This window comes from Crocodylus porosus, unplaced genomic scaffold (genome assembly GCF_001723895.1).
Source record: "Crocodylus porosus isolate Cpor-Errol unplaced genomic scaffold, CroPor_comp1, whole genome shotgun sequence".
Classification (NCBI taxonomy): domain Eukaryota; kingdom Metazoa; phylum Chordata; order Crocodylia; family Crocodylidae; genus Crocodylus; species Crocodylus porosus.
This window is the reverse complement of record NW_017728925.1, coordinates 9196496-9213358: the sequence shown is the minus strand read 5'-3', so window position 1 is coordinate 9213358 and position 16863 is coordinate 9196496. Positions and strand designations below refer to the sequence as shown.

At 45.2% G+C, this 16863-nt stretch overlaps 1 protein-coding gene across 1 annotated transcript in view; it reads right to left on the bottom strand.

Annotated features, from left to right (window-relative positions):
- Positions 1 to 16863, bottom strand: part of COL27A1 (collagen type XXVII alpha 1 chain) — a 215874-nt gene that overhangs the window by 173394 nt on the left and 25617 nt on the right. Inside the window, exon 4 of the mRNA XM_019540657.1 lies at positions 5930 to 5983. Within this exon, the coding sequence (XP_019396202.1) occupies positions 5930 to 5983 (54 nt within the window). The remainder of the gene's footprint in view (positions 1 to 5929; positions 5984 to 16863) is intronic.

Below are 16863 nucleotides of genomic sequence, written 5' to 3'. Positions count from 1 at the left end.
CCCCAGCTGACTTCCTGCCCTTTGGGCAGGGGGCTGGACTCGATGATCTCCCGAGGTCCCTTCCAGCCCTGATGTCTATGAAATCTATGACATCCTTCATTTCAGGCCTTAGAGCGACTTGTGTGCTCCATGACTGCTGAGAGCAGGGTGATATGGTCCCTGTTCCTTCTGGACTGGAGGGAATATTTTATTTCGTAAAGGTAGGACCCTACCCCGACAGGCAGATGCTTACTCTTTCCTTCCCAGACACGTTTGCTTCCTTTGGTGACTTAGAAGCATGTAAAGTAAGTGTTGTGCTTCCAAAGCACTGTCTCTTGAGGATCTCAAAGCACTTGACAAAGATTATGTCTCATCATTTCTGTTTGGTGAGCACGAATGTATTTGTTATAGAAGTGGGTAAGCTGAGGCACAGAAAAATGAATTTTCCCAAGATCTGTGGCAGCATCAGAAATAAAAGGCAGAAGTACTGATGCCATTTCTTGCTTTAACTTAGACCCCTGGCAGATGTTACACTTAAGACATGATTAACTACTTAATTACGTCTTAATGACCTGGCCACATGTTTATGCAATTTATGACATAATAAAATGGGAAATAAGCTACAAAACTCTTCCACAAAATCTGTGTATTAATTCTGTGGCTGGTTTCCATCGTGCCTTAGATTGAACGTGTAACCAGTAGGCAGGGACTGCCAATCAGCTGACTGGTGGCCCTACCCCATGGGAGTCTTGAACCAGTTCAGGTGCAGTCCCGCGGCTTGGACAGCCAATTAGCTGATTGGGGGTCCCAGCTGTGGGATCATGCTGGCGTCTTCACCTGGCTCCGGGGTGGTCCCAGGGCTGAGATCAGCCATGGGACTGCATCAGAGCAGTTGAAGAGTCTGGTGTGGCCCCAGGGCTGGGACCAGCAATTGGCTGATGTGTCATATCAGCCCTGGGACTGCACTAGAGCTGGTTCAAGACTCCCGGGTGGTCCCAGGGCCGGGACGGCCAGTTGGCTGTTTGAGGGTCTCAACCCTGAAACTGCACTGGGATCTTGAACACCGCCAATCAGCAGATTGCAAGTCCCAGCTCCAAGACTGTACAGGTTCACCAGGAACCCAGCTTCCTACTTGGTGGTACAGGGGAAGCCTGCATGATCGTGATCCCGGACTCCCCCTGCACCAGCAAGTGTAGCACAATTTAAACCTGATGCCCAATGCCAAAATTGTGCACCCGGCCATGCACGTGTGGCAGAGGCACAACTGTTGGTATGGATGATCAGATCCTTTCATACCTTTCAATGAACATCTGTCAATGGCCTAGCAGATCACACTACCTCCCATTTTACAGGAAGAAAGGTCTTTTCCTTTATAAAAACTGCACAACCAAAATACACCAGCCTAACAATCCCAATACTAGCAATGTTTAAAACATCAAAGTTCCTGGAGCCAAATCATGCTCCCAAAGGAAATTTGTACTCTCAGAATAGAGGATTTATTCAGAACAGCCACCTAAGGAAAACAGTTTAACATTTCAACCCAAAGCCTCCGGATGAGAGATATAACCCTCACTCCTTCAACCGCTTTTACGCAGCTTTTAAAAAATGCATTAGCCGATGGCGAAACTTTCTCCCCTCTCCCACCTCAGTTCTGAATATTTTTAGAATATCCTCAAAGCTACGTCAAGATCATCCATACCAAGCATTTCTCTGCCCACCCCCCCGCAACCTCCCAATCATACCATGAGTCAAGACCTTGGTCTGAGCACAACAGCTGTCCAAAACAAATGAAAAGGTTATCAAATACAATCATAGCCTTCATTAACTAGACATGAAGTTACCATGGTTGCCAAAGACAACACAAGAAATCTGAAGTGGCAAGAGTACCATTTAAACAGTTATATAATATAAATAGCGGAGGAAAAATGAGATGGGCCACATTCTCTAGTGATGCAAATGGGTGGGACTCCACTGAAATCAGTGGGGCTACGCCCACTTGCACAACAAAAATGTTGGCACTATAAATACATATACTGTACTGTTTAAAAGAGCAACTTTCTACGTAAGGCTTATTAAACTACTAAGAGTCACCATCATGATGAAAATAAGGTGGAATTCGTAATATGGGGAAAATCAAAACGTAGACTAGTTTGACAACAGAACATGAGAGCTCTATGATGCAATAAACTGTTACAAATACAAACACATGCATGCGCCTGCACACAAATCTTGGTCTGATACAATTAAGCATCAGATTCCTTATGTACAGCTGACTGCTGAGCCTCATCTGCACCCTGTTAATTCAGTTGAAAATCAGCAGGGTCTTGGTTTATATTCTCAGTGTCACTGGCTTTGTGTTAGTCATCGTTTCCAGGCTCTATCTGTTTGGGAAAATTTGGTTTCATTTGTTGGATGGCTTGTTTTTTCCAAGCTATTTATTACCAAGTGCTGTCTAGGAAGACCTCATCTAGCAGCTCTTTGACTCTCTTATGTCTCAGTAGAAAAAGCTACAGACAGGACTGCTTAGTTTACCTATTCATCAAAGGATTTTTAGAGGCACTGAACTCCTAGAGCTCATGTTAACTCCATTCACTGAGGTGCAGCAACTTGGGAAAAGTCAGGCCCTTGATATGACATCTCATCTGTCGAGACTAGAAGTGAGAGGGAGTGGTAGAAAATCTAATCTGCTTCCCTGCTACACGAGTCTGAAAAGTTGGGCTTTGAACACCAGCTACGTTCATGGGAGGTAGAAGAGAAGAGAAGGCTACAGTTCTCAGTATGTACCTGCCAAGAGGATGTAGCAACATCTAGTCGGTGCTTTGGAAGAACTTGCAAATACCTCTCTTCCACTGCTGGGTGAGCATTCATCCTTAGCCTAAGACTTCGCTGCAGCTTTCATATGACAAAGACAAACTGAGTTATCTCACTGTTTAGAAGGTCATTGTGATGAACTGGTCATGGTGGTCGGCATAGAGGCTCCCTCCCTTCCTTCCTTGGTTTTTTTCAAACCACCAAAGAGAAGGTAGGCAGATATAACTAACCAGGCAGCACAGAGCAGAATACAGAAGCCCTACTGGAGTCATCCTTATGGCACTATGTTCCACAGCAGTCTCCACCTTTTTCTGGATACAAGTCATGATGCTAGCTATAAACTATGGGTGGGTGCTGGCTTCTTTGAAATAACCTCACTCTGACTGCAGCTTCAAGCAATGGAGATGAGCTGGGATGTTTCAACCATTGGAGAACAATGATCAAGACTGGCGTCAGCTGCCAGGTCCCCAGATTTGAATTCTACAGAGCTGAAGGCAGAGTGGTCTCAGTGTGTGTGTGTGGCAGCAGGGGAGAGATGGGACAGGATGGGGGGTAGCGGGGATGCACGTGAAAGCTCCTTCTCCGCATTGGAGCGACAAACCACAAGATGCATCAGAGCATGCTGCAAAGCACAGCCTGCCTTGCAGGAGATGTGCTTTTCTCCTGGCTTGGGAGGGGAAGGGAGATCTTGTCCTCCAAGTGTTCAATTGTATTTTATCTCCTCTAAAACTCTGCTCTATCTTAGCAGGGAAAAAAACCACTGTAACTAGAATGTGTCTCTGTTCCAGACTCATTTATCAATCCATTGAATATTTATGTCTCAAGCCCACCTGTCCAGCATGATGTAGGAGAAAGAGCTGCAAGAATTTTTTATTTCTATCAGGGGGCCAAATCAATGCACCTGGAGAGGAGAAAGCTCAGAAATGTTAGTGCCAGTGATAATTTTTGATGATGTGCAGGGCAGAGGCCAGGGGAGGGGGGTGGGGGAACCTCCAACCCCAAACCCAGCTTGAGTCTGCAGATTGGACAAGGCTGAATTTGCAAGGACTATGACGAAAAGATCTTGATTTGATGTGTAAAACTCCACATGTGTGATCTGGAAGTCATTGACAGGGAATAAATGTAGAACACTAAAATGTAGAGTTTTTACAGCCTCGCTTTTCAGGCCATATAACTATACTTTTAAATTTAAAACAGCTGCTGTTTGCCAGCACGTCTCTAATGCCTACTTCTTAATCACGGACGGGCAGAATGCCAGGTCTCTAGAATTTTTTTCCCAGTGCATCCGTTAATGTTTGTAACATTTCTGCCTACCAAAGGGCAGGGATCTGGGTTTTCCATTTCCCACAGAAAAACGGAATAAAACGCAGATTTCCCCCTTTACTAAAGGAAAATGTGGATTTCTCATTTTAGCAGAAAAACCCGCGGATTTTGCAGTTTTGCAACAAGCGTCTGCAGGCTGGCAGAGTTGCAGCTCGTGGGGAGGGAGCGGGAAGAGGGCAGGCAGGGGGCTCCATGTGCACGCATATGCACATGGCCACCAGGCAGCCTGGAGAGCAGCTCCCACAGGTAAGTGATGTGGGGATTGAGGCCCCCATAGGGGGGGAGTTGGGCAGGGCTAGGGCTGGGGCTGCCGCCCAGTTGGGCAGTGCATGGGGCTTCGGGCCCATGGCTGCAATACGTGGCCACAGGGCCCCAGTGGGGAGTGGGATGGAGCCGCAGACAGCTCGTCCTGTGGGGCAGGGGGCAGCTTCCCGCTGCTATGTGCACTTCTGGGGGGCAAGGAGGACCTGTGACTCCCAGATTTGTGTGCGGGGCAGGCTGCCTGCTGAGGGCTTGGGCTCCTGCCCTGCTGCCCTCCCCTGGGGCCTCTGGTGCGACCGGCACTGCAGGGCAGAGCGAGGCTGCGTGGGAAGCTCATTGCTGTTGTGAGCTCCACACTGCCCTGGCTGTGCATCCCCTGTGGGCAGAGCTGCAGTGATGGGCACAACCCCATGCCACCGCACCTGCTCCTGCCACACACTCTGGGGATGTGTCTCCAGGGCAGTGCGGAGCTCACAGCGGCAAGTGGCTTTCCTGCATGGCCCCACTCTACCCTGCAGCGCCAGGTTGTACCCGCTGGGCTGTGGAAGCCCTGGGGGAGGCAGCAGGCTGAGAAGTCCAAACCCGTAGCGGGCAGCCCATGGCCGCAGCGGGCAGCCTGTGTCTGCCACCACCCCATGCACAGATCTTGGGAGGCATGTGCCCCCCCCCCGGAGTGTGTGCAGCACAGGGAGCCAGACCCCCCCTCCCCCTGAGCCTGCAGCACGGCGGGGGGAGCTGGGCTCTGCTCCGCTGCCGCAGCCACAGCCTCCTGCAGGGGGGGCTTTCATTTTATTCATGAATTTTGCAGTTTTTATCAGAGAATTTGCAATTTTTTTTTTATCAGGGGAAACCAGGATATCTGCTGATGAGTTCATGAAAGGAAGCCCCTGTGGTATGCACCTTCTTTTCCATTTGATAGGAAATCCTACAGCTTTCACTTTGTTAGCAAAAATCTTTGTTAAGTCCTGACTTCCCCATCCCCAGACAGCATCCTAATCGTTTTCTGGTCTCATGTATGATACTATGATCAGTGTTACTTGGATTTCCAGGAGCTCTAAAACTACTTCTGATTAGATAAAGTCTAAAAGAGAGTCCAGCTTAGCTTTCTGGAATGTGTCTACGTTTTCTAAATAGCACAAAGTATGGTATAAATTCTACGATGCGATGAGTTGGATGAGTAGTAGCACCAGTGCAAATATGGAGAACAGAACTGTCCAGCCCAGAGAAGTGGCGCAGAAGAGGACAGGAAGCAGCAAAAGGCCTTATTTAAGGGTTATCATATCACGTGGTGCTGTTGGGAGCTTCCTAACAACTTTGAGGGAAGAATGATGTATCTTGCAATATGACAGCAAGTCTTACAGGGTGCGGGGAAAGGACTTTTCAGTGTTGCTGGAAACATCCCCAGGTTGTGGGGGGGGGGGAAGGGATGGGGATGGGGGAGTTCTTGTTATCAGCCCCTTCTTGGGTTCAGTAGCTTTATGGACTTTGCTACCCCCCTACTGATGTCTCCTCGAGAGCCAACTGGCAAAAGCTTTTCACACTAGCAGATACTTACTTTATGGCCAGGTGGGCCAGGGGAGCCAGGGTTTCCATGAGGACCAGGAAGACCCTAAAAAAATAAAATACACAGTTAGAACAAGTCTTGAGCTAAGATGCTAGCTTCACACAGCCCCTGAACTGTGAGGATGTTCAACTCCATGCTCAGGATGCTCCCTAGAAATGATACAGTCAATGAAACATCAGAAATTTAACACAGACAATGGTTTTATAGCTCATTAGAGTTTATCTGCTTCCTTGGGTAATCTCTGCACTCTACAAGTCATAATCTTCTTTCCTCTTGAACAGACCGACTCTTTTACATAATTAGGGTTACCGACTGTAGTGGTTCTCTCCATGTCCTGTAGCCACTTCTGATAACTTCTCTTTACTCTACAGGTCTCTAGAGCCTACAGGTTTACTGCCCTCTTCCCATGTTAAGTGACCCTTTTTCTTTCACATAATAGGGTTAAACAAAAGTAATAATTTTATCTCATACGTGGCTTAAGCTGTGTCAGCTTCTTTCCCAGACCTTGGGCGGGACATCTGGAGCCTGAACACTTGTCCATCATCCCTCCCAACTGTAGCTGACCGAATATAAGATACTACCAAACTCATCTCATTTCCTACATGTTCCCTGGACCATTATAGCTAAAACCACACACTGCAGCCCTCCCTCCTACAGACATGCTTGTAGTTAGGGAAAGCATCAGCAGGAAGAAAGAGCTGGTACAAACATTTCAGAAAACTTTCCCTTTCAGAGTCACCAGCAACAGTGTGCCCCCATACTGAGGGGCCCGGCTTAGGGAGGACCCTAATGAAGCAGCTTTTTAATTAGCCAGTATCAATGACTGGCTACACACAAATAAGCTTGTAACTGTATTTTTCTTGTGTTCTAGTCATGCCTGCAGCCCAGCTGCAAACAAGGGCAGTTTACAACGGGCAGTTGCAAGATGTCAATTTATTGAAAGGTGGTTTCAAAGCCTGCCTTTAAGTGCACGAGTTTCCCTCTGGACTATGAACATGCAGTGCCAACAAACCCTTTAGAAAGCAATCTACTGCAGGTGCACTAACAGGGGCAGCAAAATGCTGACTGCTCTTAAGCATGCTGAGCTTTGAGATCCGGGCCAGATTTTACAGTGGTGTAAACTGGCATAGCTCCATTGTCTTCAGTTTACACCAGGCCTCAAGGCTAAGAGCTCTGGAGCAATAACATTTTCTGTGCGATCTGACTTCCTCCCTAGGGAAACTATTTGCTAGCAGACAACATAGTCTTTAACTTTTTTGATGTGGGGGTGGCCAAGACCTCTCAGGCCGTATTCCCAATGACCTTGCAAGCTTTGAAGTTAGATTTACAGGCACCATAATGCAGAAAACTGAGCCACCAACTCCTGACTGTACTGATGGTGATCCGCATCCATCTATCATCATGAGACAATACACAACAATAGGAAAATCTAACCCTCCACCCCCACCTATGAATGAACTCTGCTCTGGGATTCGAGAGCTGGACTTTTGCAAAAGCTCCAGAAAAAACAGAGAAATCGAGATGGGCAAGTGTGCTCATAGTCATTTATTTGGAGTTTTAACAAAGCACCAGGAGCATTTATGGGAGTTGAAACAAGAGGAAAGAGAAGTGGGTGAAATTTTAACTGTTTAATTATTTGTTTAACCTCAAGGGCACATCTCATGCAAGGCACTTGAAATTTTGCCTTTTCAGAGGCTCTAAAGAGGCTGGAATGTAAGCCCATACCCTGACTGGAATACAGTAATGTCCCTGTTTAAAATAAGCTTCAGTTTTCCCACGTGGCATTTTAATGATGTTTTAATTTTAACAAGAGACATTGATATCTAAAAATAGTCAGTGGCCTCTGTTCAAATAGCTATATTTTTTTGCACAGATACCACGGGCAATTAGTAGTGTAAAAAGACCTAAAAGATTATATACATTAGTATAGCTTTTCAGATCATATTTTGAAAGCATTCTGCATGTTTTCTCAATACTATTTAAGGAGATCTCTGGAATAAGCTAAGAATAGCTTCTCCTAGGCTTGTGTACAGCAGATGAAATCTGCTAACCTTTTAGGCAGAAGTAGTAATAATCTTAAATCTCTTAAAACAAGTTCCTGGGAGATGTGGCAATCTGAAGATTAAATTCAGAAGATTCATCTTTATGTTGAGATGTGCGTATGGGCTTTGTACCACATGTAGGAGTATTTTGTTTAAAAAGGAGTGTGGGATAGTGGAGAAGTCAGCATCGGGAGAAACGTTTGCTATCCGCAGTTTACAACATTTGGATGCCAAATCTTTCAGACCGTGATTTTCAAAGGAGCTGAATGAAGATAGAAGTCCAAATAAGACTAAACTCAGTCTCCTTTGAAAAAAAAGATCACCCTGCTAACATTTATTGAGTTTTATTTTTTTTCATTATACTACAATACAAAATGGCACTCTTAGCTACTTAAATTTTCTTTTTATTGCCTCTTGTAGCATGGACATTGTTTGAGCATATGTCATCGTATTTCAAGATTTCACTCTTCTGTAAGAGGTTATTAAATTACAGTGTTGTGGCTGGCATTTCCAAATGAACTCAGAAAGTTATTCGAGTGCTGTTAATATTAATTGGAGTTGGCCACTTCACTGCTAACTTCTGTTGAAAATCCCAGCCTGTGTAAATTCTCTTCCTCAAGTTCTCTTAAAGCCCACATTCATTATTTTTACCAATCCTTACGGAGCAAGGCATTGCAATGAACCCCATTTTACAAAGTCAGGACTAAGGCAAAAAATAGATGACTTATCCATCTACACTTGTCCAAGATGACTGTGGCAAAGCTGGGACATGACCCCAATGTCCCAAGCCTACTACCCTAACTACTGAACCATCCTTCCCCATCTCAGAAGTATCTCACTAGGGTCTTGAGAACAAAAATAAATGTAGATTGGAACGAGTGAATGGTACACAGAAAAATTATCCCAAACCCAGAGGGATTTGTAAAGAAAGACAGAACTTAATAGAAACATTACTATAAGGCAAGACCTTTAAATGTCTTCACGCATAAGCAGTTAATCCAGGATGTTCTGAACAAGGTGTCAAACAGAAGGCTGGATTTACAAAGAAAAGCAGTTCAGCTGTTATTTAATTTAGGAGTAAAAAATCCTGGCTCAGACCCCATTTCACGCATTGCCGTCCTTTGGGTTGTTTGACATTTGTTATCTATATGAAGTACAATTATAAAACAATAGGCAGCAGCACAAGTTTCCAACTGGGAATTTCCACTGGTGCCATTTTTAGCCACCTATGGTACTGCTTCCAAATGGAAACCTAGGATCTATGGCTAGGTTTCTAATCTGAAACTCATGTTTAATCTACTAAGCAATAATGAAAACGTCCAAGTGGTTTTATCCTAGCAAGAAGCATCCCTGTCTGCTTCCCTAAGTGAAAGGCAGTGATTGAGTGGAGGTGGAAGTTCACCTCAGCAGTCAAGGCACTGCAGTGAGCAGGGCTAGAGATTGTACTAGACATTTTAAATTATGCTTTCATAATTGTGGAGGAAAAAGGGTGTAGTCTGGCAATAGTCCTAAAATGGTAAAAATAACTCAGTGCAATCTGTTCCAGCACGGTGAGCTCCAAATCAAAGATTACGCCCACATTCTTGGCAGCAGAGGAAGATTCAGTGTGGTACGGCCAGATGGGGTATGGCAACAGAAGGTACAGGATGGCATCTGCCCCAGGAGCTGTTCACAATGCCAAATCTGAATGGGCATGCCCCAACACTGAATCCACGTGCCAATCTGCAAACCAAGTGGAAATGATCAGTAGCAGCACTGTAGCATCCTTCAAACCCACACACATGCTGAGATGAATGCCAAGATGCTTTCTGGGCTGTACACTGAACCAGCCTCAGGTGCCATTCTTCCTTTCCAATCCCACAGGCAACTTTCCACTTCCATTTCATGCTGTCCCATCACCACCTACCTCTTTCCCCAAGACGGCTAACTTCTCTTCATTACAGAACATGTCTCCTTCCCAAGCCAGCCTGCCCCAGAATTACCTACTTCAGCACACCAACCAGGTAAGGAAACGGGCAAAAAAATCCACTTACCCCTGCCACTATTTAATGAGCTGGTCAACTCATTTGAGTCCCTACTGCAACCCTATCCATGTCTGCATCATTCCAATGAGCAGATGTATTGGTACCCTCAGCACAGAGGCTGATAACTAAATGGATGTGGGAGGGAACAACCCCCAAACTTGTCCTGCCAGGTCAGAACTCAGTAATGCCAGTACTTCAGCTGTAAACTCTTTGGGGCAGGAAAGTCATTTAATTCCGTGTTTTGGTAGTGTCTAGGACAATGGGAACCTGATACACTGCTGTAACTGCTGGACACTAAGGCAGTAAAAATACTAATGGATAGACTGTCCTGTGAAAAACCAGGGACCTCTGGTCTATAAGAGCTCTACACACTGAGAATAGCCCCATGAGTATCCAGTACTAGCTCCCTCTGTGAATGCGCATCTCTTCATAGCCTAGTCTACTTCAGAAGTGGCCCACAAAAAGACCATTCAGTGCAGAGCATGGGCATGGCCAAATGGGGAGTTAAGGAGGTATATCTTGCACTTCAAGTTCATGCCCTGCCTAGGTCTTAGCAGACAAACTCTCAGCCTTGCCCCTCTCTCACATAAACGCCATAAAGAACATATGAAAAAGAAAAAAGGCAAACCAAGCCAAACCTCATTTTTAGCCAGAGTCTCATCATTGATGAGACTCCAGCAAGAATCATTTTCAGTTATTCACAAACAAACCAACCAGCCACAGAGGGAACCGGAGCACAGGCATGTTTATGAAAGCTTCTTAGCAGACAGACCACGTCAAGCCTCCGGTTGGCACTTCTCATCTCAGTCACATTTACGGCTGTTGCCACACCTCTTAAAAGGCTGCTTCTACTAGCCGAGCCAAACAGGCATAGAACTATCCAGCCTGTCACCATCTTCACAGAGATGTCTCCATTCAGTCTTCCCTCAAGCTAACTGCATCTTATTCCAGTCTTAGTTCCCGTTCTCTCATGCCATCCTTCAACGTTACCCATCTCTGAACACTTTCTCCCAAACGTGGCCATCTCTTTATGGATGAGACCTTCTAGAGGTAGTGGCTACACTTCACTCCTGCTCTCCTGGATTTACCTCTACATTTTCCAATCAGCTCTAGGTAAGAACTAGTATCCTCATAGTATATCAACACTGCTCTCTTATTTGCGTGAGATGGGACAAGGTTGAGTCCACTAAGCTAAGAGCTGAAAATCCGCAAGTGCCTAGTCTTATTTCTGTACATGAATGTGCACACACACACACGTCCTCTTGACTGCCTCTGCACTGCTCAATCAATAAAACTCAGCAACAAGTTGACTTACATCTGAAGTCTTCCAGCCTCGGCACCTGAAATTCCATGGAAAATTTCATCGTGGGACACTGTTTTAATCATCAGCAGTCACCCGAGGATCAGCAGCGTGGAAGACAGGCATTGAGAACAATCCCTAATGTGTTCTGAAAACGGGGGGAGAGCAGCCGAGGGGGGCGGGGGTCCCAAAGGTGGCTGGGCTCGTAATCTGGATGGAATCTCTCACACGTGAAAGCCATCTACTTGTGAACTCCGCTGTGCCCGCCAGCCCATCGGCAGCACAGGCAGAGATGGGCCCTCTTTCACAGAAGCTCTTTTATTTGTATTGGTTCCTGGCCTGCACAAATTAACAAAAGTGCAACTGTGTGTGACTCCCCACCCCCCAACATCCTCCAACATTAAAAAAAAACCGCATGCAAAATACTAAAATGCTTCATCCAAAAGGATAGCCACTCATTTAAAGCTCATTATGCTCTGAGGCTTTGCTGTGTAAAGTGCCTTTTCTGCTCCTGACCTACAGATTCCACCTTGACCTTTGCCTTACTGAAAAATGAGCCAAATATTTGAAGCAAGGCCAAACAAACTGGTTCTTTAAACACTTCTATGTAGAAACCAAAAAACCTTCCTAGTGGAATGAGGAGATGGGAAAAGTCTTTACAACAAAGTGAAATGTTACCATCTTGGGGAGGGAAAAGCCCTGCGTTTTGAAAAGAAAAAGGGGCTTCTTGCAACAGAAGTAGAAATATAGCCAGGCTGGCTCAGCATCTTACATCACTGCAGCTCAAGCATGGATGAAGTTAGTGTGCCTCAAATAACCAACAAATGCAATAGCAACCTTTTACCTGCTTGCATATTTGGGCTGCTCCTGTTTGTAACACTGGGTGTTAAGGCTTTGTCTAGCTGGGTCTTAAAAACCTCCAAGGATGCAGAATCCACCATCTCTCTGGGTAATTTGTTCCAGTGCTTTACTACCCTCCTAGTGAGAAAATTCTTCCTAATACCCAACCTAAACTTCCCTTGCTGCAACATGAGACTGTTGCTCCTTGTTCTGTCATCTGTCACCACTGAGAAAAGCCCAGCTCCATCCTCTTTCAACCCCCGCTTTCGAGATGCTTTCCTTGCAAACCTGTGCTGCTGTACACACGTACAACTGAAGAGTACTTGTTCTAACATACAATCTAGGAGGCATTTTCGCATCACACAAAACCTGGCTAAAACCTTTAACTCCTAAATTAATTGTTCTGTTCAAAAGGGCCTCAGATCCCAAATCAGTGTTTGCCAAAGGGCGGGGTGGTTTTTGTATGTGTTTTGAAGGAAGTCTCTAGCTATTATGGTTGCAAAGAAAACTTTCAAAACACAAACTATTTCACCAATGAGGTGATGTGTTCCTCGGTCTACAGAGCACCTGAAAAAAAAAGCCTTGTCAATATTTCCAGTTCTTTTAAGCCTTGCAATCCTTGGTATTTGCTCCTTAAAGTCCCAGCTCCTGGAATCATGTGATTGTGAGTTTCAACTGTCATTTAAAAAAAAACCCCCTGCAACCAGGAATGCAAAAACAGAGATAAGATTTGAATGTGCCCTTGACCACCTTACATGTTTCAGAGGTATAGGTTGTAGCTGTCTTGGTCTAAGAACATAGGCCGACAAGGATAAATCTGATATCTTTTATTAGTCCCAATCAAATAGTTGGAAAAAATTCTTCTTTGCAAGCTTTCGGGCACAAACACCCTTTGTCAGGCTGAGGAAGCATCTGCAGTTGGCCTGTGCTCTTCCTGGATGGAATAAATAGTAAAGAAGCCAGAGGCTGGTATGCATTCAAGAAAGGCAGTCAGTGACAATGTAAATTAAGGAGTCAGTGAGTGAGAGACAGGTTGGGGAAGCAGGGTGCGGAATGAATTTAGCTGGCAAATAGTGGAGAGGTACCTGGGGACTCAGATGTCAGGCAGGTTATACTGTGCCATAAATCCAAAATCTATATTTAGTCTATGATTTTTTGTATCCAGTAGGTTGATGAAGTGAAGTTCATAGGCTTACCTGTGAAAGGTCTTTTGTAAATTCCCTTTGAGGATTAGAACTGAAAGATTGGAGAGAGAGTGGTTCTTTTGTAAGAAATGTGCCCCCACATGTAATTGGGTATTTTTGTCTTTGATAGATTTCTGGGGTCCTCAGCCTGACAAAGGATGTTTGTGTCCAAAAGCTTGCAAAGAATATTTTTTCCAACTATTTGAGTTGGTCTAATAATAGAAATCAGATTTACCCAAAGAACCTTGTCTGCCCTCGATCACCTTAGACACCAGGAAAGGTGTCAGACAGGGCAGCAGGGATAATCCATGAATCAACTGTGCTGGATAAAGCATGTTTATGCTTGTAGAAACACTGGAAGTTTGGGGCTGGCCACATTGCAGTGGTTTTGAGATACAAACTGCCATGTTCATTGCAACGGATGTTAACTCAGGCTACTAAAGTCACTCCCGGTATCAGCATCCTTAGCTCTCACCGCATTTCATGTGCATATGAAAATAGAGAGAAAGCAGCATCTTATTGAACTTCTGCACCAATGGTTCTTAAAATGAGGAGCGGATGTACCCAACTACAGGGCACAGAATGTGCAGACAGGAAAACATGTAGATCTATAACAGCACAGCGCAGGGATGACAGGGCAGCTTCACCCTCTTGAAGCTGGGCTCAGCTTTCTGAACGCTAACCACAGAAAGGAGGATTAGGATTCTGAGTGAGCTCTCAGTCTCAGCTAGCTACACTCAGGGCCGGACACAGGTGTAGGTGAATTGGGAGGTCGCTTGGGGCCCGGATAGAAAAAAATGGTATTTTTTATTATAGCATTGTTTCTGGCAAAGGGGGGCCTGATAGTAAAAGAGGGGGGAGGGGGCAATACTAAAAGTTTGCCGGGGGCCGCCAGGAATCTAGGTACAGTTCTGGCTATACTGCAGGGGTTTTTAAGGGCTTGCATCCATCTACCTCCATTCCAGATAACTTTCAACTACCTGTAACTACTGGACTTTCTCCTTTGTACCTGACTACAGTTTAAATACTGAGACAGGCTTGCAGACTATCTCCCCTCCCCTTCGCCGCTACTGCATTGACCTCCACACACAATCACACAATATCCCTGCGGCAATGTCAGAAATTGCTTACATGCAAAAGTAACATATGGAATGTGCAGGAAAAGAAGCCTTGAATAATTTATCTGCTAGAAATAAAGAGTCAGCATCATATGACCAGCCAGCTCTTTCTGCAAACCACCAGTGGGCCACTGACCCCAATTTGACTCTAGAAAAGTGAAAGCTGATCAGGGGCTTTTCCCCCCTTGCAGAATATCCAACAACTATCAGGGTTATGGAGCTATACGAAGAGGAAATACTAGGCTGCATCAAAACAGTCACCCTATGGAATTCATCGCTACAGCAGTTCATGAGTCAAATACTGCAACTGGAGTTTCAAAAGAGCCAGATAATTTTATGAGCATTATCAAAACTGAAGTTATGCAAGCTCAGATGAGGGCAGCTATGTCTCATACTCTAAGCCATAAACTGCCCAAGCTCCAGATACCACATCTGCCTGTACAGCATTGCAAAGCTAGTTATGTGCATTGCTCATCCTTCCTCTGAAACATTAGGGATTAATTTCTGTTGGAGTCGAGATACTTTATGTGACAGACAAGTTGTCTGGTACACGGGTGGCTACAACTGGGACAGAGTCTATGCAGCTGCCAAGGTATTTCATGGGAGGCCCAGGTTTAGCAAAGAGAAACAGATATCCCCTCTGGGACTGTTTTTATTTCTACAGGGTTCATGCACGACAGTAACAAAGACACAAGACATCTTCCAGCCTATCTAGTCTTGGCAACACTGCCTTCAGGCACTGCAAATGATTAAAACTGAAAGAAACACAAAAAGAGAACTATCTACAAAGACAAAACCATTCATGAGATGCTCCCAGGCCAGGCACCTACACAGTGACCCCCTATCCCCTTAATTAGCAGTCTCCTTCTCAAAGACCTAAGCCAATTTAGGCTCAGCTGCACCTGATTACTTCCCAAGTGGGACTGTAATTTTGAAGGAAGTCTCTAGCTATTAAGTTTGTTTCTTCCAAGGGTTTCCCATGGATGAGTGGACACTAAAAGACCCTGGGCACACAGACGTAACCTGAACAACACTTTTTTTCCTAGTAGTACTACTGAAAACATTCTGTTTTGTTAAGCGGGGGAATTTGGCTACAGAGTTGAAATTCAGACTTTCACACTGTGTGTGGGTATGCAGCTGGCGTCTCCAGACACTGGGTTTAGTTTACATACCATAAGACTGCAATAAGTGCCGCAGGACACCTGCAGTAAGTGTAATGAGATGGGGAGAGAATAGATTTTCAGCCTTAAATGGGAACATCCCAGCAGCTACAGGCTAAGATCAGAACGCTAGTGTTATCTAAGGATGGTCTTTGCGAATTTATTTGTAAATATAGGAGTATGTAAAATACTTACCTGTAGCTATGTCAAACCGTGCCTGTGTCACTAAAGAGCCCTACTTGCTAGAAAAGTAAATGCCAGCTATGCCCGTGCATGACTGGCTGTGATGCACAGGCGTGAGCTCAAAACACCACCTGCCCCTACGTTAAGACGTTACCTAGTATCAGGGACCCAATAGTGCAAACCCAAAGGTGAAATCCATTAGTCTAACTCCAATGTAAATCACTGGATCAAGCAAATAACCTCTTTTGAAGGCATAAGGCTTGATTCTCATTTATGTTTCACCTTTACATAAATCTGCCAGTAGAAAGGGGCCTCAAAGTTGGACACAAATTATATGTTAAAATCTGTTCTATGCTGCACACGCAGAGTCGAGGGTCTGGAGGGTAAACGAGAGCAGTGCCCACTAGACAAGTACACGAGAGATCCTGGCATGAAAACACAAATCCTGTCAAGCTTCCTTGCTCAAGCTTCCCACCTCTGTATGAATCCTCTATTAAAAGCATAGTTAAATGACTTGCAGCGCTGCCATGAATCAGTGGCAGAAACTCCTCTAGAAACCAGGAGTCTGCTCTAAGCTACACATGCTTTTGCATGTACCAGAACAAAGCATTTCTTGCTGCTGTGCAAATCACCAAGACTAACGTTCACGCCCTTGCTAGACACGGTCTGTGCCAGGTCAGCTCACTCCTTGTGTGATGTAGGTAAAGACTCTAGCTCATAGCTAGCTAACAAAATACATGTAGCCCAATGGCTCAAGTGGATTTGGTAATGCTAGCTGTGCCCCACAAGAGAAGGGCTTTTGTGGGAATAGTGGGTGCTCAGCACCATTGGAAGAGAAAAAAAATCAGATTATTCATTGTTTTACTGTACAGCTGTGGACAAGTGCACCGCATTTGTATTTACTGTGAGTTCTCACAGGACTATAACATGTACCCTTTCTCCTTGGCCTCCTGGTCACCTGTCTGGACAATGATGGCCAGGCATAGATTCATAGATTCATAGATGCTAGGGTCGGAAGGGACCTCAATAGATCATCGAGTCCGACCCCCTGCATAAGCAGGAAAGAGTGCTGGG